Source organism: Pelophylax lessonae (assembly GCF_965119305.1).
Source record: "Pelophylax lessonae genome assembly, chromosome: 1".
Lineage (NCBI taxonomy): Eukaryota > Metazoa > Chordata > Amphibia > Anura > Ranidae > Pelophylax > Pelophylax lessonae.
This window is the reverse complement of record NC_138768.1, coordinates 622,197,456-622,221,740: the sequence shown is the minus strand read 5'-3', so window position 1 is coordinate 622,221,740 and position 24,285 is coordinate 622,197,456. Positions and strand designations below refer to the sequence as shown.

At 40.6% G+C, this 24,285-nt stretch overlaps 1 protein-coding gene across 1 annotated transcript in view; it reads right to left on the bottom strand.

Moving 5' to 3' along the window:
• LOC309543913 (bifunctional heparan sulfate N-deacetylase/N-sulfotransferase 3-like) overlaps positions 1 to 24,285 on the bottom strand; it is a 392,778-nt gene that overhangs the window by 203,809 nt on the left and 164,684 nt on the right. Inside the window, exon 3 of the mRNA XM_082243003.1 lies at positions 3,912 to 3,999. Within this exon, the coding sequence (XP_082099129.1) occupies positions 3,912 to 3,999 (88 nt within the window). The remainder of the gene's footprint in view (positions 1 to 3,911; positions 4,000 to 24,285) is intronic.

Below are 24,285 nucleotides of genomic sequence, written 5' to 3'. Positions count from 1 at the left end.
AATATGGTCATCCCAGGAAGTTCTGAGGAGATGGACTGTCTAAGGTGGCTCCCCATTCACCTATTGTCAGGTGTGCTAATGACCTCACCTGTTGTCTGCTAAGGGAGGTATTGACACTCGTTAGGGAACCATTGTTCTGTGTCTGACTATTGTGTACATTGATTGCCCCCTGGGGCTCCTGTCTCCTTGCATTGGTCAAAGCTATCTGACCAATCCCTGTTGACTCATTTTCGAGACCTCATTTGCATGGTAGTCCTCCTGGTCAAGCTATCTGACCAATCACTACTGACTCATTTTCGAGCCCTCATTTGCATGTCTGGAGAGGACCTGAATGGAAACTGCAGGTACTTTACAATTGACCAATAGGAAAGCGGTTGTTGGGGGCAGGATGTTCCAAATTCTGTATAAAAGTGTGCTGTGTTCTTCCAATAAATTGTCTTCCTGTTTGAACGTACATACAGCTTGCTCGGTGTTTGTTCTAATGGATTCCGGACGGCACATAGCTGTAGTTCGGATCCCGGATCCTTGGTTGACCGAACCATCAGACGTTGTGATCTGCAAGCTGACTTACTAGAAAGAGAGGAGTGTCGGGAGAGCGGACAGAGCGAGCAAGGGTCTCGTCACATTGGTGGCAGCGGTGGGATTTGCTCCCCAGTTACCAGGACAATCCAAACCACCACAGTAGATGACCATATTAGGAGTGAACTTTCTGCTCAGAAACCTCATGGCAAAGGGAACAATTGACCTTGCTGACAAATATGAAGCAATTCAACCCGTCACTCATCTGTCCTTAAATTCCAGTGATGGTGAACACCATCACAACCTCATTTACTAATTTCTGGGAAAAAAATTAACTTGTGAAATACAACATCTCTTGTTGTGAAAGTGAACAGTCTTTTTGCCTTATGTAAATCGACTCCTGTGTCTCAATTAATTTACTATTTGTTTGAAGTTAGTGTTGGTGTTGGGGGTGACTTCTGTTAAACAATAGTTTAATCACCCTCAAAGAACACAGCGTAACAAAAAACCTAGCCAAAAAAGGGATGTAAATATTATGACAGATCTGGGAAGTGCTAATGCTTTTATAATGAGATATAAAAAAAAAAAATGAAAAGATATAGGCTTAGTCATAGCGTTTGGAAAGTCATTAACATTTCTACAGAAGCAACACATGGGATTCAAGCAAAGTAGCTGGTTATGGACACAAGAGTATTTAGACATGAAGGCGTACAGTAATTCAGCACCCTCCAATAATGTATCCTGTACAGCACACATATTATAAACCTTAATGTTTTATATGATGAGAGTTCATGTTTATGCCCATCCAGTAGGTTAGAGGATTGCGCTGACACATCCTGCTAAGAATAACAGCCATAGCATAAGTTTACAAATCTGTCTCTTGTCTGAGATCAGAGTCTCAGATCAGATCTGTCTCAGAGGTCTCAGACATGAGAACATCACTAGATCTGGCCTATAAAAGAATCCTCACATAAGATCTTTAATCCCTGTATATCTACAGTACATAGGTTCAGTACATTCTAAGGCAGTGACCCAAAACAAATATGTAGGTATGAAAAGTCAAAGAAAAGTTGGAAGTCCTTATACAGTGAGAAAAAAAAGAGTAGTTGATCCCCTGCTGATTTTGTATATTTGCCCACTGACAAAGAAATTATCAGTCTATAATTTTAATGGTAGGGTTATTTTAACAGTGACAGCTAGAACAACAACAATAATAGCCAGAAAAACGCATTTCAAAAAGGTTTTAAATTGATTTGTATTTTAATGATTGAAAAACATATTTGACCCCTTCGCAAAACATGACTTAGTACTTGGTGGCAAAACCCTTGTTGGCAATCACAGTGGTAAGACATTTCTTGTAGCTGGCCACCAAGCTTGCACACATCTCAGGAGGGATTTTGTGCCACTCCTCTTTGCAGATCCTCAGAAGTCATTAAGGTTTTGAGGCTGACATTTGGTAACTCGAACCTTCAGCTCCCTTTTTTTGAAATGCAATTCTGGATTTTTTTGTTGTTATTCTGTCTCTCACTGTTAAAATAAACCGACCATTAAAATTATAGGTAGATCATTTTTTTGTCAGTGGGCAAACGTACGAAATCAGCAGGGGATCAAATACTTTTTTCCCTCACTGTACATGTTCTGGGGGACAAACACGGGTCACCAACTCGTGACACATGGCTGGTCAGCCTTACACTGCACGGTCACTGATTCGCAACAATGACATTCTATGCTGCACCCTGCACAAAGATATAAAACAATATAGGTGCCAGCAACCTGAGAGAGACTGTCACTGAGTTAAGTTAACAAAGCAATTAAGCCGTTAAACCCCTTGGCAACAACAGCAATGACAATTATGATTTTAGAATAAATGTCTGTAACACACACTGTCACCAGAGACAGGTATATTCAGAGATTTACACTACAGTAGTGCTCTTCAAGGGACAGGGATTCTTTGAGTTTGTGTTAGTGCATTAGAGACAGTTTTAACACTTTTCAAAATAAGGTTTAATAATACAAAAGGTCAAAATGGTGCAAATAAATCACTTACAGAAAAAATGTATTACAAAGAAACAAAGATACAATAATGCAACAGCAAGACAAAAGGGTGAAAAAGGAAAATACTTGCAAGTCCTGGTTTGCAGAGTCCAAGGAATAAGCAAGACAGTACAGTGGCTCTCTCAAGTCCTGTTGTCCAAGGTGTCCAGAGATATCAAACACGATGTCTCTCTGACAGGTCTATATGTAGATATTCGCCAACACACCAAGGATCATCAATTTCATACAAACAGTTTTTATTCAAGAAAGCTCACATAACAAAACTGTGTAGTGCAATGTTTCAGAGCCACGAAGGACCCCTTCGGCACTTGCCTGGTGTGGCTCTAAAATGTTGAACTACACCATTTTGTGATGTGATCTTTCTTCAATAAAAACAGTTTGGATGAAATTGATGATCCTTGGTGTGCTGGCAAATATATCTACATATCGTACAGGTTCCAGTATCCAGCTGGCGGTCACTACATCATCCTCATTCCAGGAACGTGTGCAATGGGAATATGGCCTGAGGTCTCTGACAGGTCTATCACCCAGGAGGTAGGAGATGATTGTGTCCCCTTCTGTATACTATAGCTTAGTCATGTATGATCTCAATATGTTCATTATTATCTTCTCTATTCAAATATATACTTAATATTAGTGTGTCTTGGTCTTGTCTGATTTTATTAATCATGTGTAGATTTTTTGAATATGTGAGTTAGGCAAGGGTCTCGGAGAGGTCTCCTCAAGCCTTACTGGCTTTACGATACCCATTAGCCCTGGTTGAGGCATTTTACTGCATGCAGTATATTCTTAATAGGTTTCATTGCCCTACAAACCATGGGTGACAGCACTGAATAATTTTGTGACTGTTTTACAATAGGACAGAGAGAAGTGATCATCTGTAGATGTTTATGGTTAGCAGAAATTAACAGACATCCTGCCAGAACCTCAATTCAATATTTACAGCTCTGGTAAAGACCTGTGTACTGGTGTCTGTTGTCCCTAAGTTGAGATAACAGGCTCTTTGAAATATGACTAAGTTGAAAGGCTATGGAGGTGCACTCCTAGCTGCTGCAATGTGTACTGTTCTACAAAACCGCCATGGCCGACCTATGATTCCTGAACAACATGGCTGCCAGACACAGCTTTGTGAGGGCTTAGCATGCCTTACCATTACATTCTGAATCAGTGACTACGCAGCCATATCAAGATTGGCAAGAAAATAACAGACTGGAAATATGAATGTGAACTTGCAATAACTTTGCTTTTACATCTTTTGACCATAAGACATAAAGGAACATCACAATAGACAAAAGTTATGTGGTTGCTATTTTCTTTCAAGATTTCAAAATGCTTACCTGTGTGGTAGAACTTTCCAGAAAATCCCAGATTAAATGTAAAATTTGTAACCATAGATCTAAGTAACTTCTGTGTTTCAAGAAGAGCCTAGGAGAAATAAATTAGAGTCAGAACATGTCCATTAAGGTAGTGCAAGAATTTAACCTAAATGAAACTGATGTTACCAAATATTCAGCCCCTTTCCATATAGCAATGCTATTAAGCCCAGCAGGAATTTTCTGTAACTGGAAAAATGCACCTAAAGCGACCCTCATTACCCTGTTATATCAGTAAATATAAATAGAGGATAATAGGATGGTAATGACAAAGGTACACAATATTTACTTGCACTATTTCATGTTTTAACCACTTCCATACCATTTCTGGCATTTCACTCCTACATGTAAAAATCATCATTTTTTTTGCTAGAAAATTACCCAGAACCCCCAAACATTATATATTTTTTTAGTAGAGACCCTAGGGAATAAAATGGAGGTCATTGCAACTTTTTTTTCAAACGCGTTTTGTGAAAAAAAAAAAAAAAACACTAAAGTTAGCCCATTTTTTTTTGTATAATGTGAAAGATGATGTAATGCTGAGTAAATAGATACCTAACATGTCACACTTTAAAATTTTGCATACTTGTGGAATGACGCCAAACTTCGGTACTTAAAAATCTCCATAGGCAATGCTTTTAAATTTTGTAAACATCCCTTGTAATAGGAATAGTACTTGACAGGTCCTCTTTATGGAGGCCTCCTACAGGCTAGAAAGCCTGAAATAAAAAAAGGATCTCGGCTATGCAGCCGAGATCTGGGCAGTATTGACAACTGCCGGGCCTGACGTGATGTCATCACATCAGGCCCGGGCCTCCGAGGGGCATAGAGACTACCAGGGACCATGTGTATTTCTGCTTGTGGCTGATTCCTTGTCCGGCTCGCCTGTTGTATGGGCGAGCCGGTAGAAGCACCACAGGGAGGCACGAGGGGACATCCCCCGACCCCCCCGCAAGAACGCCTGTAAGAACGCCTGTAAGAACGATCAAGCAGCTGAACAGTCACTATGATTGTTCTTATGGTGAAGGGAATCACCAGCTGAAAAAAATGATATCTAAATGATGCCTGCAGCTCATTCAAATATCCCCACTTAACCACTTTCCGACCGCCCGCCGTAATATCACTGCGGCAGGGCGGCTCGGCTGCGTCCAGCCACGTAGTACAACATGACTGAGTGCATGTGGTTTGGCGGGCCGCGGGAGGAGCGGTGGTGATTGCCGCTGCCCTCCCGCGATGGTCAAAGAAACCAGTAAACAAAGCAGGCGGATCTTCTGTCTGACAGGCAGGGAGAGATCAGGAGTTTCAGCTAAGCTGAAACTGCAATCTCTCTGTGCCTGTCACAGAACCCCCCACACAGCGAGTAAGCACTTTAGGCATACATTTAACCCCTTTGACCACCCCCAGTATTAACCCCTTCCCTGCCAGTGTAATTTATACAGTAACAGTGCATAATATTTAGTCCCCAAAAAGTGTAAAAAAAGTCAGTTAGAGGTCCGATCTGTCTGCCGCAATGTCGCAGGGTTGAGATATTTACATTTAATGCTGATGTTTCTCTGTCCTCTCTGTTCCACTCAATGAATGAAAGGGTTTGACAGTGTACTCTCATTTAGATAAAGAGGATTCCAAGAGCATCTCCATAATTAATTTTTTTTATTTGAGGTTAAAAAAGTATAACATGTATACTCACAAACAACCGGTAATTCAGAGCATGTAATGCTGGTTCGGAAACGCCGTTGTGGCATGCGTTCCAAAGATTGGACGTGATGTCACTGGTAGTCACCGCTTAACGCGTTTCACTACTCCCACAGGGCATCTTCAGAAGATGGTAATATGTCCAGCTCCCCTCACTACCACTGGGTCCGGAGCGTATTATGGTAAATGAAGAGGATATTAGGGTAATTGGCGCTGCCAGATAATAAAGTAAAATATAAAAGCGTGTCTCATAGATCTAGGTGCATTAAAGTGTTCTGAAAAAGTTATTGCTGTAAGTAATGGTCCCTATAATATAGCCAATGGTCTTGATGATAAGCCACAATAAATATTTAAAGATATCAATAAATTAATAATAAAATTAACCATTCATCAATTAATATCACAAATAAATACTTGATAACAATGCACTAATAAGGCAACCCAATAAATAAAAGCAGTTAAGTGTCTAAAAATTCAAAGTGTAGTGACTCTGAAAACAATTGGTGTAAACACTAAGGGCAGTGTTGATCAAAGTGAAGTAGAGATATCTAAGTGACTGAAAAGTGCCAAGTGCTATAATTAAGTCAAAATCTAATGAAGTGCAAAAAATGGGTATCCAAGTAAAATTAAATAAATATAGAAACAAGCCAAGTAGTATAAAAATGCATATGATGTGCCAGGTGAATAATAGAAAACAAATAGATAGGTGAATTTCTGGTGGTTAAATAAATATGAATATAAAAAATATAATAATAAATTAGTCCATATTAAAAGTGACAAAAAGTCCAAAGCAAAATATATGCTCAATATAATAGTCCAACAACGTGCAGTATGGTGATAGGACGTGCCAAAGAAAATCGCATGGATAGAGGGGGTGTCTCCTGGTGTGAATCAGGATGTGGGTGCTGGGTGAGGGAATTCCGTGCTCCCCTTCCTAAATAGCCCGCACTCACCAGAGAGCGGCACCCCTACAGGGGTAACCAGCGTTGAGTAATTGGGGTAAAAACCCCGATGAACCTCGGTGAGCCTCTCCTCTCCTGGTGGGACCAGTGGTACTTCCTCCCTCAAATGGTAGGTAATGGGGATGAGCGATGTGTAAAATAGGGGTAATAAGCAGCGCTCCAGCAAAGATGATGTCCGGGATTATATGGGTAAAGAAACACTCATATAGTGAAGTACCGTAATGTATGTTCTTTTATTAAACAGATAAAATCAAGTACTCACATTTAAAAACCAGATAAAGCGTCTGTAGGAAAGTAGGGACCGCGAACCCCTCGTATAGCGGTATATCCGGACGCCGTGCGCCTCAACGGCCGGATGTGCGTCTCAAGGTGCGGAACTGACGTGCCTACGCTCTACGCGTTTCGTCATCAAACTGGCGTCATCAGGAGCAGCCTGATGGGCTGCTTCTGATGACGTCAGTTTGATGACGAAACGCGTAGAGCGTAGGCACGTCAGTTCCGCACCTTGAGACGCACATCCGGCCGTTGAGGCGCACGGCGTCCGGATATACCGCTATACGAGGGGTTCGCGGTCCCTACTTTCCTACAGACGCTTTATCTGGTTTTTAAATGTGAGTACTTGATTTTATCTGTTTAATAAAAGAACATACATTACGGTACTTCACTATATGAGTGTTTCTTTACCCATATAATCCCGGACATCATCTTTGCTGGAGCGCTGCTTATTACCCCTATTTTACACATCGCTCATCCCCATTACCTACCATTTGAGGGAGGAAGTACCACTGGTCCCACCAGGAGAGGAGAGGCTCACCGAGGTTCATCTGGGTTTTTACCCCAATTACTCAACGCTGGTTACCCCTGTAGGGGTGCCGCTCTCTGGTGAGTGCGGGCTATTTAGGAAGGGGAGCACGGAATTCCCTCACCCAGCACCCACATCCTGATTCACACCAGGAGACACCCCCTCTATCCATGCGATTTTCTTTGGCACGTCCTATCACCATACTGCACGTTGTTGGACTATTATATTGAGCATATATTTTGCTTTGGACTTTTTGTCACTTTTAATATGGACTAATTTATTATTATATTTTTTATATTCATATTTATTTAACCACCAGAAATTCACCTATCTATTTGTTTTCTATTATTCACCTGGCACATCATATGCATTTTTATACTACTTGGCTTGTTTCTATATTTATTTAATTTTACTTGGATACCCATTTTTTGCACTTCATTAGATTTTGACTTAATTATAGCACTTGGCACTTTTCAGTCACTTAGATATCTCTACTTCACTTTGATCAACACTGCCCTTAGTGTTTACACCAATTGTTTTCAGAGTCACTACACTTTGAATTTTTAGACACTTAACTGCTTTTATTTATTGGGTTGCCTTATTAGTGCATTGTTATCAAGTATTTATTTGTGATATTAATTGATGAATGGTTAATTTTATTATTAATTTATTGATATCTTTAAATATTTATTGTGGCTTATCATCAAGACCATTGGCTATATTATAGGGACCATTACTTACAGCAATAACTTTTTCAGAACACTTTAATGCACCTAGATCTATGAGACACGCTTTTATATTTTACTTTATTATCTGGCAGCGCCAATTACCCTAATATCCTCTTCATTTTCAGATATAGTTTTACTATATTTTTGGGGTAGGCTGCAGCCAACCACACAATTAGATCCATTAGCGCGGAATTCTTTCTTCAGTATTATGGTAAATGTTCCTTGGCCACTGGAGGAGTTGGATAAAGAGGAAGAGGGGGACGAAGAGCACTGGTAAATGGGCTCAGGCTGGGTAGTGGCCAAGGGACATTTGCGCCAATACGTTCTGGACCCGGTGGTAGTGAGGGGAGTCAGACATATTACCGTGATCTGAAGACACTATGTGGAAGGGCGAAACATGTTAGCAGGAAATTCTGGTGGAGGTGTCATTTCCGAACCTGCATTACATGCTCTGAACTACCGATTGTTTGTGAGTGTAAATGTTATACTTTTTAAACTTCACATTAAAAAATGTATGTATATATCCTATTTATTTCAAGTATTGTACTATATATGTAAGGAAAGTGCTGGAATTTTCATACTGACAATTTAAAAGGGGTAATTGTATCTTTGTTTCAGCAGCAGTCCCTATACTACATATTTACATACATTTAATAATACATCCCCATAGCGCGGGTACACACCCATTAAAATATATCATTGTTAACTAAACAAATTATCACTAAGACCTGGAAGTGCCCCCACAATATGTATTGTTGCAGTTAAAAAATAAAGTTATGCAAGCCATGTACATGCTAATATAGAAGCAGTTATTATGGATAGGGTAGCTAAATACAAAGCCCTCTGGGCACCATGAGTGACACACTACCTCCCACCTAACTTTGACAAATCCCTATTGCTCCCATGGTCAGCAACTTCTTAACTTTTCCTTGAGATTACATCTCAGCTTTCCTCTAGAGGTACCCGCGGTCCCCCCTCTTCTCTTGGCTTTTCCTCTTACCTTTATTTTTCCTTGCTTTTCACTCCTAACTGTCTACTCCTTTGGAAGCCTTCAGGCAATAGCAGCCAATACTGTTTGTCTAAGGCATATCCTGAACAAATTATTGCAGAATATCCCCTCTCTCCTCCTTCATTTTTCTTCTCTGTTTTTACTTACAGTATAAAGCTGTATTAAGTGAAACCCGATGGGGTAACTTTACCCCTTTCTCCCCTATGTTAGCGAAGTGCCAAACACCAAGCTATGGGAATACAAACTCTACTACAGCCATGCTATGGGTAAAACCCAATTTACCCTACCAAATTTTGAATCATCTGCTGTAAATATATATCATAGGTAAAAAGGCGCTGGTAATCTTAATATATCACGTGTTATAAAAATTAATAGGTGATCTAAAGTGTAATATATGTGATTAAAAATTGCTACAAATATATATATGATCTACTATTGGTGCAATTAGCAAAGAAAAGTGCATACCAGTGCAATTTCAATTCAGAAGTGTTTGTGCTTCTCAAAGTAAATTAATCCACAAAGGTGTGGATCAGTGAACCAATAAATAGATATATAAAGAATTCCATACAAAAATCACATAAGAATATATAAAAATATAAATATATAAATGTGCTCCAAGTAGTGTTTAAAAGTCCAGGCAATAGCATGCAATCAAAATTGTGCTTGGTGGATTCTTATTAATCCCTTCACAGTGCTCCAGGTGCTGGGATGTGACAACCGTCAATTAAGAAGTGCTTGTGCTTCTCAAAGTAAATTAATCCACAAAGGTGTGGATCAGTGAACCAATAAATAAATATATAAAGAATTCCATACAAAAATCACATAAGGATATATAAAAAAATCACATAAGAATATATAAAAAAGTATAAATATATAAATGTGCTCCAAGTAGTGTTTAAAAGTCCAAGCAATAGCATGCAATCAAAACTGTGCTTGGTGAATTCTTATTAATCCATTCACAGTGCTCCAGGTGCTGGGATGTGACAACCGTGGCCTCTTACCAGCTAGCAGCAGGTCACAAGGACCCCCAACGCCTGTGATCCCTTTATTGGGTGGATCAAACCTCTCCTCGATTGCTTGGATCTCTGGCTCCTATATTACTCGAGTTGGACCATGTAGTCCCCCCATACACATAAAGATATAGAAGAACAAATAGCCTCCAATAGTGAAATACTGTTTTATTCTCCAAAAAACATACACTATAAGGTGACAATTAGCCTCTTACTATTTGTTGTGCCCTCCTGGCACTGGGCAATTCGGCAGTACAAAATCGTTTTTTTGGGTCTTAGGAAGATATTCTCCGGGGATCTGCAGCACCCTGTATCTCCTTTCCCCCTTCTTTGTATTGCAGGGGTGGATGTGTATCCCAGCCTCTGTTCCGAATGCCTCCGTGTGTTACTTCCGGGTTAGCATTGACCACAATGCATTTCGCTTAACGAGCGTCCTCAGGCAAACTGCCCGAGGACGCTCGTTAAGCAAAATGCATTGTGGTCAATGCTAACCCGGAAGTAACACACGGAGGCATTCGGAACAGAGGCTGGGATACACATCCACCCCTGCAATACAAAGAAGGGGGAAAGGAGATACAGGGTGCTGCAGATCCCCGGAGAATATCTTCCTAAGACCCAAAAAAACAATTTTGTACTGCCGAATTGCCCAGTGCCAGGAGGGCACAACAAATAGTAAGAGGCTAATTGTCACCTTATAGTGTATGTTTTTTGGAGAATAAAACAGTATTTCACTATTGGAGGCTATTTGTTCTTCTATATCTTTATGTGTATGGGGGGACTACATGGTCCAACTCGAGTAATATAGGAGCCAGAGATCCAAGCAATCGAGGAGAGGTTTGATCCACCCAATAAAGGGATCACAGGCGTTGGGGGTCCTTGTGACCTGCTGCTAGCTGGTAAGAGGCCACGGTTGTCACATCCCAGCACCTGGAGCACTGTGAATGGATTAATAAGAATTCACCAAGCACAGTTTTGATTGCATGCTATTGCTTGGACTTTTAAACACTACTTGGAGCACATTTATATATTTATACTTTTTTATATATTCTTATGTGATTTTTTTATATATCCTTATGTGATTTTTGTATGGAATTCTTTATATATTTATTTATTGGTTCACTGATCCACACCTTTGTGGATTAATTTACTTTGAGAAGCACAAGCACTTCTTAATTGACGGTTGTCACATCCCAGCACCTGGAGCACTGTGAAGGGATTAATAAGAATCCACCAAGCACAATTTTGATTGCATGCTATTGCCTGGACTTTTAAACACTACTTGGAGCACATTTATATATTTATATTTTTATATATTCTTATGTGATTTTTGTATGGAATTCTTTATATATCTATTTATTGGTTCACTGATCCACACCTTTGTGGATTAATTTACTTTGAGAAGCACAAACACTTCTGAATTGAAATTGCACTGGTATGCACTTTTCTTTGCTAATTGCACCAATAGTAGATCATATATATATTTGTAGCAATTTTTAATCACATATATTACACTTTAGATCACCTATTAATTTTTATAACACGTGATATATTAAGATTACCAGCGCCTTTTTACCTATGATATATACCTATTTATTGTTTTATTACAATTAAAAGGGCAGCAGGTTCAACAATCTTTTATTTAAAGGGCCAGGCGCCTTCTCTTTTCTTTTCATCTGCTGTAAATGTTTAAATAGGGACCATACACCTTTATTTTGTATGACTTTATTTGACTGCAATTAGGATTCTTCTATGTTCGTCTCACACTTATTTTTGTCCATCTTTTTACTGCAACCATGTAATGCTACCATTGTGTTATTCTCTTGTTTTGAGTCCTTGTTTTGGACCATTGTCTGTTTGTACCACTTATACTCTTTAATAAAATATTTGAACAAAGAAAATATATAATTGTTAAGAACATTGTCCTTATGTATGGTTTGTATTTATATCTAAATGGGGAGCAGCCATATTTCATGCTTTGTTCTTTGCAATGCTACACAATGGTTGTGCTCCATCTCACTATCTATTCTAATGTATGGTTAACTGGACTAATTGAAAAAATGCCAGAATACCAGAATCCCTCTGGATTTCAGGAACTGACCTCTGTCACTAAAACTCCCATTCCAACAGGCAAAACCCTAGTGACACTAAATCTCATGAACATGATTGAGCCCAAAGCTCCAAATTGGCAGGTCACCAGTTGTGAAGAGGGATACTAAAGGATTTGTCACCGCTTGTAGCATCTGCACCCAGAACAAACTCCCCTCTTGTGTATCTGCTGGCACATTAATGCTTCTTTCAATTGTCAAGGAACTCTGGGAACATATGACCATAGGTTTTATCATGGATCTCTTACGTTTTGACAGCTGCATGGTCATTTGGGCTGTGGTAGAGTTTCTCTAAAATGGCACACATCATACCCCTCTCTGCTCTTCCTTCTGCTGAAGCCCTTGCACCAGTCTTTATCCAGGAAATTTGTAGACTGACCACCATGCCACCTCATAACAACTCGGACAGGGGAGTCCAGTTCCCAGTTCCTTGCTTTGGAAAGAACTTTGAAAATAAATGGAAATCTCTCTGCAGTTATCATCCAATTATCACACTAAAATAAAGGCCAAATGAAGAGGACAAACGAGCCCTAGAATAGTATCTCTGATCTCTTCTGCCTTTCACCAAGTTCACCCATAGTGACTTCATATTTCTAGCTAACAGGAATTCACCATTTATTGTAGTCTATGGCAAGCACCCAGGTACCAGCTCCTATCCCACCAGCTATTGATATGACTGTATGACTGCTGTAGCCACCATGCAGACCCCTTTCAACACAACTTGGTCCTAATACAAAAGCACCTTCTTGATTCCACCTCCAAGCACAAAAGATTTGCTAAATTCAACTGCATCAAAGCCCCTAGATTTCAGCCTTGAAATAGTGTATAGTATAACTCACCAAAAAAACCTTTGACCTAAGTTGGTCTTGAGTTTTCACAATCAGCCAATTAAAAATCTCAACCATGATCCATCCAGTGTCTTTCGAATTACATCTCCCGCCACACTTCCACATACCCGATTCTTTTCATGCCTCTCTTTAGAGGCCAGTGGTTCTTGACAGATTCTTTTGCTCTGCAACAGGTGTTTTCTCATCCCAGGATAATGAGGTCTTACCTTACATTCCAAGATCTCCAGAGGCAAGCTATAATAACCGTTGGGTTGGAAAGGCTTCAGTCTAAAAGAACACTGTTGCACATCAGATGTTTTTTGTTCCTCACCTTGTACAGGAATTCAATCACCTCTTCCCTTTGAAACCAGACTTTCAATATGTAGGGAGACCCTATAAGTTTTGGGGGGGGGGGGAGATGTCACCTTTATTTACCTCCCGGGATCAAGCATTGGTTCTTTTTTCCATCCATGTGGTCACGAGAATTTATGGGCTGTACCTGGAATGTTGCAACCACATCACATGGCATGCCATGTGACGCAGTGGCACTCTGGAGCCATTATTTAAACTAGAGCAGAGCATTTAATCTCTGCTGAAGCATTGAGTCTAAGTTAATGCTCTTCTCAGCATTCTGAGCTACTGCAGGTGTGCACCTGATGATGTCAGTTGCCTCCTTTGCACCTCAGTTGTTTCTAGCCTCCACAACACCCACAGTCTCAGCTTTTACTGCAGCTCTGCTGTATCCACAGGCTCTGCTGTATCTCTGCTTCATCGCAGCTGTATTTATTGTTTTTGCAGCAACTACAGCTTCTGCAGCACCCATAGCCGCTGCTTCTCCCACAGTCCTTGCTGCACTTCAGATGCATTTAAGTCTTTGCTGAACTGCTGCACTCACAGCTTATACAACACTTCAGCTGCTTACACAGCCTTTGCTGCACCTACAAGGCATCTGCAGCTGCTCTCTCAGCATTCACTACACCTTAGTTGCATCCACAGTCTCCACTGCACCAGCTGTGCATGAATAGGCTCTGTTGCATTCACAGTCTGAACCTCCACTAAGCTATTTGTGCACTTGCAACATTAAGCCTCACTCCTACTTCCAGAAGCTATGTACCTTGTGCCTCTCTCACACTCCAGCTCCTCATTTCCTGGCATTGTCTGTGTCCCTCCTTTATTATTAGGAGTATTTGTTAAGTGACCTGGGGGCAGCAAGCAGCTAAGCCCAAACCCTTGTGAGAGGTTCTTAGTAGAACACCAGCTACCTCTTAGACTCCCCTCTCAGAGAAAGCAGCTTCACAAGGGTCCTCATCTTTGACTGTGAAAGCAATGATGTAGTCATCTGCTTTGTGAAAGTTTGTTCTAGGTGGGTGCAGAATATAGAACCCCCTGACCCCTGAAGGCATGGTTGTAACCGCCAGAGACAGGGTAGGCTGACATTTCACCTCAGTGTGTAGATGGGCACCAGTGACTTTAAGGTACAATAGAGGGATGTGGACAGATGGGCATCAGTGACTTTAAGGTACAAAGAAAATAAATTAATTAACTCTCAGTCAAAACTCCTGGGAAAGAGTGGTATGGAGTTCAGAACACTTGTTACTGACTTGCTGACTGAAAAGGCACAAAAAGAAGAGACATTAGTACAGAAATGAGCCTTTAAGCTGTACCTTCCTAGTAGCAGATGTCTCTATTAGCAACAAATCTTTCTAGTCACAACAGTGGTAGTCTCGATGATCCCATCTTGATGCTTTCCCAAGCTCTCCATAAGTTCCTCACCCAGGACCTCATATGGCAGAGGGACCTCTGGTACTTCATCTCAGACATAATCCCTTACTCTCCAGTCCCCAGCCAGGCTCCTGGACCACAGAGCCTCAAACACCAGAAATTACTAGAAAGGCAGACATCTGCTGAAAATATACAGGCCTCAGGCTGCAGGTCTGATCACTCAGCTGCTCCTTACAAACCCCCCCTAGGCTAGAGTCTGGGGCAAAGAGAGAGAGATCACTTGGCCATTCCCTAATATTTATACTCTCCTTCAGCATGCACCAGTGGCCATAATGCTCTTCCTGGTTGGCTGGGAGATGCGTGAAATTGAATTTGTAAATTTTACTGTAGTTTCTCATACTAATGCCAGAGGTACCAACAACACCTACTGGCAAAAGGTAGAAACCACAGCTTCATTGAATTTTGGGGGGAAAAAAATGAACATGTATACTATAAATCAGTTAGGTTGTCTATAGTCAAGCAGAACTAAATTTGCCTAGTAGCCTCTGTTTAGGACAGGTTGGCTGCAACAGCATAGATTTATAAAGGCTCATTCACACCATAACAAGGCACAAATTTACATGCACTAAAGCACTTTACACTCAGCAGCTCATTCATTTTGCATAGGTATTCGTTTTAAATAAACACCTAAATACAAGAAAAAAGTAGTTACTGCGTGCTTTTTTTAAAAAGCAATGCAATGCAAATAATAATTTATGGTAGATGTACATTCGGGTGCAACTAACTTTGAATGGCAAAGCACAGCAATACACATCTACAGCACATTAACATGCATCACGATGCACACTCGTTATAGTGTGAAGAGCCCTTGGTTTAGCTTTCCTTTCTAAAGCCTTTCAAATTTCCATTTAATAGCAAGTGTTCTAACATGTTGTTATCCATTAGTTATCCTTCTGTTTCATACTTAAGTACGTTTGTCTCTCTGAAAACAAGTAAGCATGCAGCTTGATACATTTGCCAATCATTCTAAAACCATAGTTGTTATGTTGTTCATAGACTTTCATAGACACCAGAATCTCTTTTTTATCTTTAAAATTATCATCTTTCTTCACCACAGTTCCCAAAATGCCCCTCTTCACAACTTAACCTAGCTTTTCTTGTGCTGTGTCTTCTCCCTATTGTCCCTGACATCAAAATGATGGAGAGTCAGAGACTAAACTTGGTTTTGTTCTTCACACTTGCTAACGAATACTTACCGATTGCATGGCATATATCCTACTAATCCATGTATTCCAAGATAGTTTGATAAGACTTTGGTGTATGGTGTATTTCAAAAAGGTAGTAGATAAATCCACGCAAAAATTGTATTCCTTCAAACGTAAAGTCTCACCTGTGTGTAAGCAGCAGCTATAACTAAATATGCTGATCACTACGCATACATCAATAAACAATATATAATAAAAGGTACAGCGCTACTAATACCAAATTAATAAATCTCGTGCAAATATACAAATAAAGTGCATGCAGAATATAAGCAAAAATAAGGTGCTTATAATGTATAAAGTGCTAAAAACTGCTATATACCCTTATATAATAATTAATTAGATATAAATAAATCCCAGAAACTGCAATAAATGCTGAATAAGTGCAATCAGTTGTGCTTTAAGTACACATCACTAGTAATAGCACATTGACAAAAATGTCCATATAAGAAATCAAAAGTTCATAATAACTTCTTCACATCCCAATGGTACAAAATATAGAATGATAAGGTGCTCAGGAGCTTGTGATCCCTCCACCACGCAAAGGTGGCCTCTCACCTCAAGGTTAGACCTGTGCTTCAACACAAGGTCATAAGCACTATTCCTCTGAAGGGATATAAATAGGGGCCACTCCACAATTTCCAGAGCCGTTCTTTCGGGTCATTTAACTGCCAGTTTGGTCTCCTTTAAATTTAGGCTATCATCATATCCATATAAGCTTAAAAAAAGGGAGGGGAGATCTAGTGCTCTCTGCTTAAAAAGTTTTATTCATAGGGCAAGACAATAAAATAAACTCACGGCATAGGCACATCAGCTGTGCGGGCTTGTACATGTTCGACTTCTTCAGTAGGGGTGGAACTACCTTACGGGCCGACCTTTCATATACACCATGTAATTGCTGGCCGAGACCACGGCACTACAATGAGAGCAAACCACTGCTGCAACTAATATTCGGGGTCACTCCGATCTAATCAAACAGAAGCATCTCCTAAAAGTACTGATATAAATACTAAGTGAGATTTCTGCAAATATTGGGGACTAATGAATTTATTCTGCATTTTGCAATGATTTTCTCGATGTTAAGATATGTTTGGGCCAGGATGGGGTGATATCTACATTGTTATATCACAAGGCAATAGTAAATAACACCATCCTTCACATCACGAGTGCCCACCCTGCACCAATAATCAAATGTATTCTATTTAGTTAGTATTTGGGATTAAAAAGAAACTGCTCAGATCATCACAATTTTGAAGATGAAACAATAAACCCAAAAACAGTATTTTAATACAAGGTTAATTTTTCCTTTATTTTCATCTGATGATCTAGACAGTATTGCACTTCCTGGAGGAGCAACAAAGTCAACCTTAGACAGCAGCACTGTCCGGAGAGGGTAGTGTTAGAAGTACTGTACTAAAATGTTATAGATTTAAATCGATTTCACATAAGTTAAATCAACAAATGAAAGCCTAACTCAGCTAACACTTTTTAGTTACAGAAACCATTTTTCCTTTTGGAATAAAGGTTTTAATTAAATTAATAAAAAATGATCATTTTAAGCACCACTGTCAGTGGTAAGCATTTTGGCTCAACACTCTAACTTCCACTTTTACTGAACAGCTTGGTCTGAAAAATTGAATTATACCAGCAGGATCAACAGGTAAATAAACTAAATTAAAGGGGAGGTAAGAAAAACAAAAACCACTTTGTTAATGCTAGTGAAAGACTTCATCATATATGTAATTTTTAATTTTGCCTTTAGTTTCACTTTAAGGCCACATTTCTGCAAAACAGGCCAATGAAAAGGGGGTATAGTGGGAAATTATTAAAAGAAGCTTATTAAAAGCAAAAACACATACACAGGAGAATCTATGCTTTAAAGCTAAAACACTAAAGAAATCACAGACCACGAAAATTATAACTAAACAGTCTAGTCAACATTACTATGTCCGATTTTAAATAAATACCTGTTCTTTCTGACAATTGATAAGGCTGTGCACAAATACATACATGGGTTTTAGGTGTCCAAAGCCCTTAAGAGACAAAATTGATTAACACTTATAGTGACAGATTAAAGCGGTTGTATTCTCAGCAAAAAAAAACCCTGCAGGACAAAGGCATAATGAGCTAGTATGCATAGACACCGCTGAGGGAGCTGTAATGTTCCCTTGGCAGCTCTTCTGGCTCCGACACTGTGAGTGGCCGGAGTCACGACGACGTTACTCCCGCGCATGCTCGCGGAAGTCACTTTCCGCCGGACCTTCAGAGTGCATGCGCCACTGGTTTCACCCTGCTGCCTGCAGGGTGAATATCTCCTAAACCTTACAGGTTTAGGAAATATTAATTTTGCCTACAGGTAGGCTTACCTGTAGGTAAAAGGTAAAAAAGTGATGCTACTTCCGCTTTAAGGGGGATCAGTACCTTTGGATTTAGGGTATGTGCCCGATGTCAGTGGGTGAATGAGGAGAGCCATATCCAATTATCTAATAGCCATACACTAAAGCTGGGTATACCCTGTTCATGTTTTTCCTTTAGCCAGCAGATTCCCCCATGCACACAAATTAGTTGGATGATGAAACGCCTTCCACTGTCACATTCTATTTTAATAGTTGCACCTGCTGCTGTCAGAATACACTGATCAGCAGTCAACATTTCCCTTTGACAGAAGATCGACTTCTGCCAAGCAGGAGCAAACGTACACTGATCCCTGGGCCCTGCTGAACTGTCCAAATTTCAATTAGAATATGGCCTGAACATCCTTAACATACCTCCACATAAACTGTCCTTCATGCCACAGGGGTAATGTACCCAATGCAATGTATATGTGGCAGACACTATGTGGGAAAAACCACAACAGTTTTGGTGTGAGATATATGGCCACATATACCTTATAAAGAATGGCAAACCTACAACATCAATTAGAAGATACATTGGTTTAAAAGAAAGTTTTGACATTTCAGGTATAAGCTTTTTGGCATTAGAACATGAAAACCCAATGGAAGGGTACCTGGATGCATTCATTGTAAAAATTTTCAAACACAATGGATTTTTGCCCTAAAAGCCATAAATCCAGCTGGGCTAAATTAGCTTATCATTTATCTGAGGTAAAGTAGTGAATACATAAGAAGTGAAACTATGCAAAAAGTTAAGGCAGACAATTGATATATATGAAAAGATAAAAGTAGTGAATTATGGGGGAAGGAGAAACCATGCACACCATTAGCTCAAGAGGTCAAGAGAAATGTGAATGTTCTTAGCCATGAGCTCCTCCTGAGCCCGACCCTCTGATGCATTTCACCCCACCCATTGGGTCTTAATCATAGAGAGCTGAGCTAGTGGTGTGCAGCATCTCTCATGTCCTCATAATTCACTGCTTTTTGGATTAAGCATAAGGCAGCCTGCACCTGTATATCGCTGTGAGACACTGGATTTACCCCAGCACCTTGAGTGGCACTATAAGTGATATAGGGTATTGCAAGGATAAAAGTAAGTTTTAATAGTATGGTTCTGCAATGAGTGAGGAGTAAGCTCCTGGATCCTCGTTTGATCTTGTGCAGGTTGGTAAGATGAAGAAATGATGATTATCATTTTGTGAATGGGGTATGGACTTGTAAACAAATACTAATATGTTTATAAGAAATACAAGATTAACCATACTTATTATAACTAATAAATGACACATTATAGATTATAATATGTTGATATTATAGATTATATTAAATAATAGAATCTATGTTAAAAAATGTATAAAAATATAGATTTAGCATTTATGAAACTAAAATGTATATTCTGTAAAATATTTAGTTAGTTTTTTTTAAAAGCTGCTTATGTAATATACAGTGGGTACGGAAAGTATTCAGACCCCCTTAAATTTTCCACTCTTTGTTATATTGCAGCCATTTGCTAAAATCATTTAAGTTCATTCTTCTTCCTCATGAATGTACACATAGCACCCCATACTGACAGAAAAACACAGAATTGTTGACATTGTTGCAGATTTATTAAAAAAGAAAAACTGAAATATCACATGGTCCTAAGTATTCAGACCCTTTGCTGTGACAATCATATATTTAACTCAGGTGCTATCCATTTCTTCTGATCATCCTTGAGATGGTTCTACACCTTCATTTGAGTCCAGCTGTGTTTGATTATACTGATTGGACTTGATTAGGAAAGCCACACACCTGTCTATATAAGACCTTCCAGATCACAATGCATGTCAGAGCAAATGAGAATCATGAGGTCAAAGGAACTGCCTGAAGAGCTCAGAGACAGAATTGTGGCAAGGCACAGATCTGGCCAAGGTTACAAAAAGATTTCTGCTGCACTTAAGGTTCCTAAGAGCACAGTGGCCTCCATAATCCTCAAATGGAAGACGTTTGGGACGACCAGAACCCTTCCTAGAGCTGGCCGTCCGGCCAAACTCAGCTATCGGGGGAGAAGAGCCTTGGTGAGAGAGGTAAAGAAGAACCCAAAGATCACTGTGGCTGAGCTCCAGAGATGCAGTCAGGAGATGGGAGAAAGTTGTAGAAAGTCAACCATCACTGCAGCCCTCCACCAGTCAGGCCTTTATGGCAGAGTGGCCCGACGGAAGCCTCTCCTCAGTGTAAGACACATGAAAGCCCGCATGGAGTTTGCTAAAAAACACCTGAAGGACTCCAAGATGGTGATAAATAAGATTCTCTGGTCTGATGAGACCAAAATAGAACTTTTTGGCCTTAATTCTAAGTGGTATGTGTGGAGAAAACCAGGCACTGCTCATCACCTGTCCAATACAGTCCCAACAGTGAAGCATGGTGGTGGCAGCATCATGCTGTGGGGGTGTTTTTCAGCTGCAGGGACAGGACGACTGGTTGCAATCGAGGGAAAGATGAATGCGGCCAAGTACAAGGATATCCTGGACAAAAACCTTCTCCAGAGTGCTCTGGACCTCAGACTGGGCCGAAGGTTTACCTTCCAACAAGACAATGACCCTAAGCACACAGCTAAAATAACGAAGGAGTGGCTTCACAACAACTCCGTGACTGTTCTTGAATGGCCCAGCCAGAGCCCTGACTTAAACCCAATTGAGCATCTCTGGAGAGACCTAAAAATGGCTGTCCACCAACGTTTACCATCCAACCTGACAGAACTGAAGAGGATCTGCAAGGAGGAATGGCAGAGGATCCCCAAATCCAGATGTGAAAGACTTGTTGCATCTTTCCCAAAAAGACTCCTGGCTGTATTAGATCAAAAGGGGGCTTCTACTAAATACTGAGCAAAGGGTCTGAATACTTAGGACCATGTGATATTTCAGTTTTTCTTTTTTAATAAATCTGCAACAATGTCAACAATTCTGTGTTTTTCTGTCAGTATGGGGTGCTATGTGTACATTCATGAGGAAGAAGAATGAACTTAAACGATTTTAGCAAATGGCTGCAATATAACAAAGAGTGAAAAATTTAAGGGGGTCTGAATACTTTCCGTACCCACTGTATGATGAAAACATCCTGTGAGGTGGAGAGTCAGGATTGTGCCTTCTAGGAGAAGGGCAGAGGTGGGATTACCTGCCAGCAGGCCCCAGACATAGTCATTCTTATTGGGTGCACACATGATGGGAGGCAGATGGGGCCATTAGGTTAGTGGCATGCAGTTGCCTGCTTCCGTGTAATTGCTTTGCAAGTTGGTCCAGCTTAGTTGGTGGAATCCTAAGGAGTGGGATTGATGAGCAGATTCCCTGCTCTCAGTTTGACAGGAAGACCACTCCAAGTTCTTAGCAAAGGCCTTGACTGGGCCAGAGAAACTAGCACATGTTTTGATAATGAAGATAATGCCACTGCATTTAGAGAGCCACTGACAGCACCAGGAAAATGATATATAACAGAGGAAGCTTGGATCACTCCTTCCATACTAGGAGAGCTGGGTGCCTCTTTTTGGGATACCTGAGGATCTACTATCTTTGAGCATGTAAGTAAAAGCATTTATTATAGGACTATGTTGGTGTGCATAAATTAGCTGTTCAGTGTGATATGTTTTGCTACAGTGGGCTCCAAACCTGTGGAGATAGATTTATCAATAAAAGCCCCCTATATGAGCCCAGAGAAATATATTGGCAATGCAAATGTTGAACTGGCTATTCATATGTACTGTATCTACTGGCAACACTGACAATTGACATTAAATGTTTTTTGGGATTATCTTGCCTGGATAAAAGGTTTTGGCATGCTTGTCTTTGATATACAGGGGGATTTGTGTATCTAGATGTATCTATTTATGTATGCATAGATGTATAAAAGAAAACAAGTGGAATAGTAGAAGATATAAGGAAAATGAGAAAATTCTATTGATGGCATACACCAATCAGCCATAACTTTGTGAACACTAACAGGTTAAATGAATAATACTGACTATTAGAGATGGACGGTCATTGGCCGGGGCGGTTCGCGAACGTCAGCCGCAAATTCTCTCAAAAGTCCACGAACCGCAAGTTCACGGCGGGCCCCATTAAATGGGAGGTGAACTTTAAAAACCTTTAGGTCCTATTTGCAGCCACAAAAGACGTACTAGCTGTGCACAAATAGTCCCAGCACATGGACAATGTCATAACAGAAGTATTGCAATTGGAAAAGTTGCCCTAAATTTATTATTTTTTTTTTTTTTTTTAACAACAAAAAATTATTATATATTTTTTTCATAAATCAGCCAGAACTGACAGCAGCCAGTAAATACATGTCTAATACATATAGGGTCCATTCACACATCTGTAAAATGGGTCAGCATCCATTCCACTTGGGACCCTGCAGAAAGGGGAGTAATCACACTGTGAATGATACCAAAGCATATTACTTACAGGAGCAAGGTGAGCGGTTTGCACACCTAGAGGTGGTTAATAGGGATGATCGAACGGTTCGGGTCGACCCGAACATTGGATGTTCGATATTTGGCCGAATACCGAACTTTTTGCGGTAAAAGTTCGGTATTCGGCCACCAGAACCGCCCAAAATGCACTGGGACAGGAACTGGGCTTTAAAAGCCCGTGATTGGCCCAGAAACGTCTGCAAAAGCCAATGAGGGGGCAGGAGTCTCCTAGGAATGTGATTGGAGTGACTACGGGGACCAGAGGCCAATCAGGAGTGAATACACCCCACACTATATAAGATGGCCCCGCCTAACCCCTAGCACAGTGATCCAGATCCTGTTGAAGAGAGTTGAAGCAGTTCTCTGACTCCTGCTTTGCTACACTACATTTCCTACATATCGAGTGGGTCTAAAGCTCCATATAGCAGAATTGTATTTAGCTTACAGCCAGTGTAGTTAGATACAGCGATTGTGCTGGTTCTTAGAGTTACAAAAAAAAAAAAAAAAACTTAAGGGACAGTGTCAGTCTTCTGCTGTATGGAGCTTTCTATTTAGTGGAAAGGGATATCTAGTGTAGTTAGGGAACTTTGTACTACATTAGTTATATTTAATAATTGAGTTTCTGTAGGGAAAGTGTGAGGGTTCTGTTTAGTGAGCACGTTGCACAGTGCTGCTGTATCACAGCAGGTATACGTGCTTGCTAGGCAGCAAAATACAGTGACAACTTAACGCCTGTTGTTCAAAGCGTTAGGTGCACTGTACAAAAGCCTTTGCAACTGTGCGTGACACGCATCTGCTGTGCTGTATCCAGCGACAACTGTGGGTCGCATAGCAGTGTGCGTTTTTCACCGCACACAGTTGCCAACGCATCAGTGACAACCTAACGCCTGTTGTTCAAAGCGTTAGGTCCACTGTGCAAAAGGCTTTGCAACTGTGCGTGACACGCATCTGCTGTGCTGTATCCAGCGACAACTGTGGGTCGCATAGCAGTGTGCGTTTTTCACCGCACACAGTTGCCAACGCATCAGTGACAACCTAACGCCTGTTGTTCAAAGCGTTAGGTCCACTGTGCAAAAGGCTTTGCTACTGTGCGTGACACGCATCTGCTGTGCTGTATCCAGCGACAACTGTGGGTCGCATAGCAGTGTGCGTTTTTCACCGCACACAGTTGCCAACGCATCAGTGACAACCTAACGCCTGTTGTTCAAAGCGTTAGGTCCACTGTGCAAAAGGCTTTGCTACTGTGCGTGACACATCTGCTGTGCTGTATCCAGCGACAACTGTGGGTCGCATAGCAGTGTGCGTTTTTCACCGCACACAGTTGCCAACGCATCAGTGACAAATATGCCTGGTAGACCAAGAAAAGGCATACGTGGCCCTGC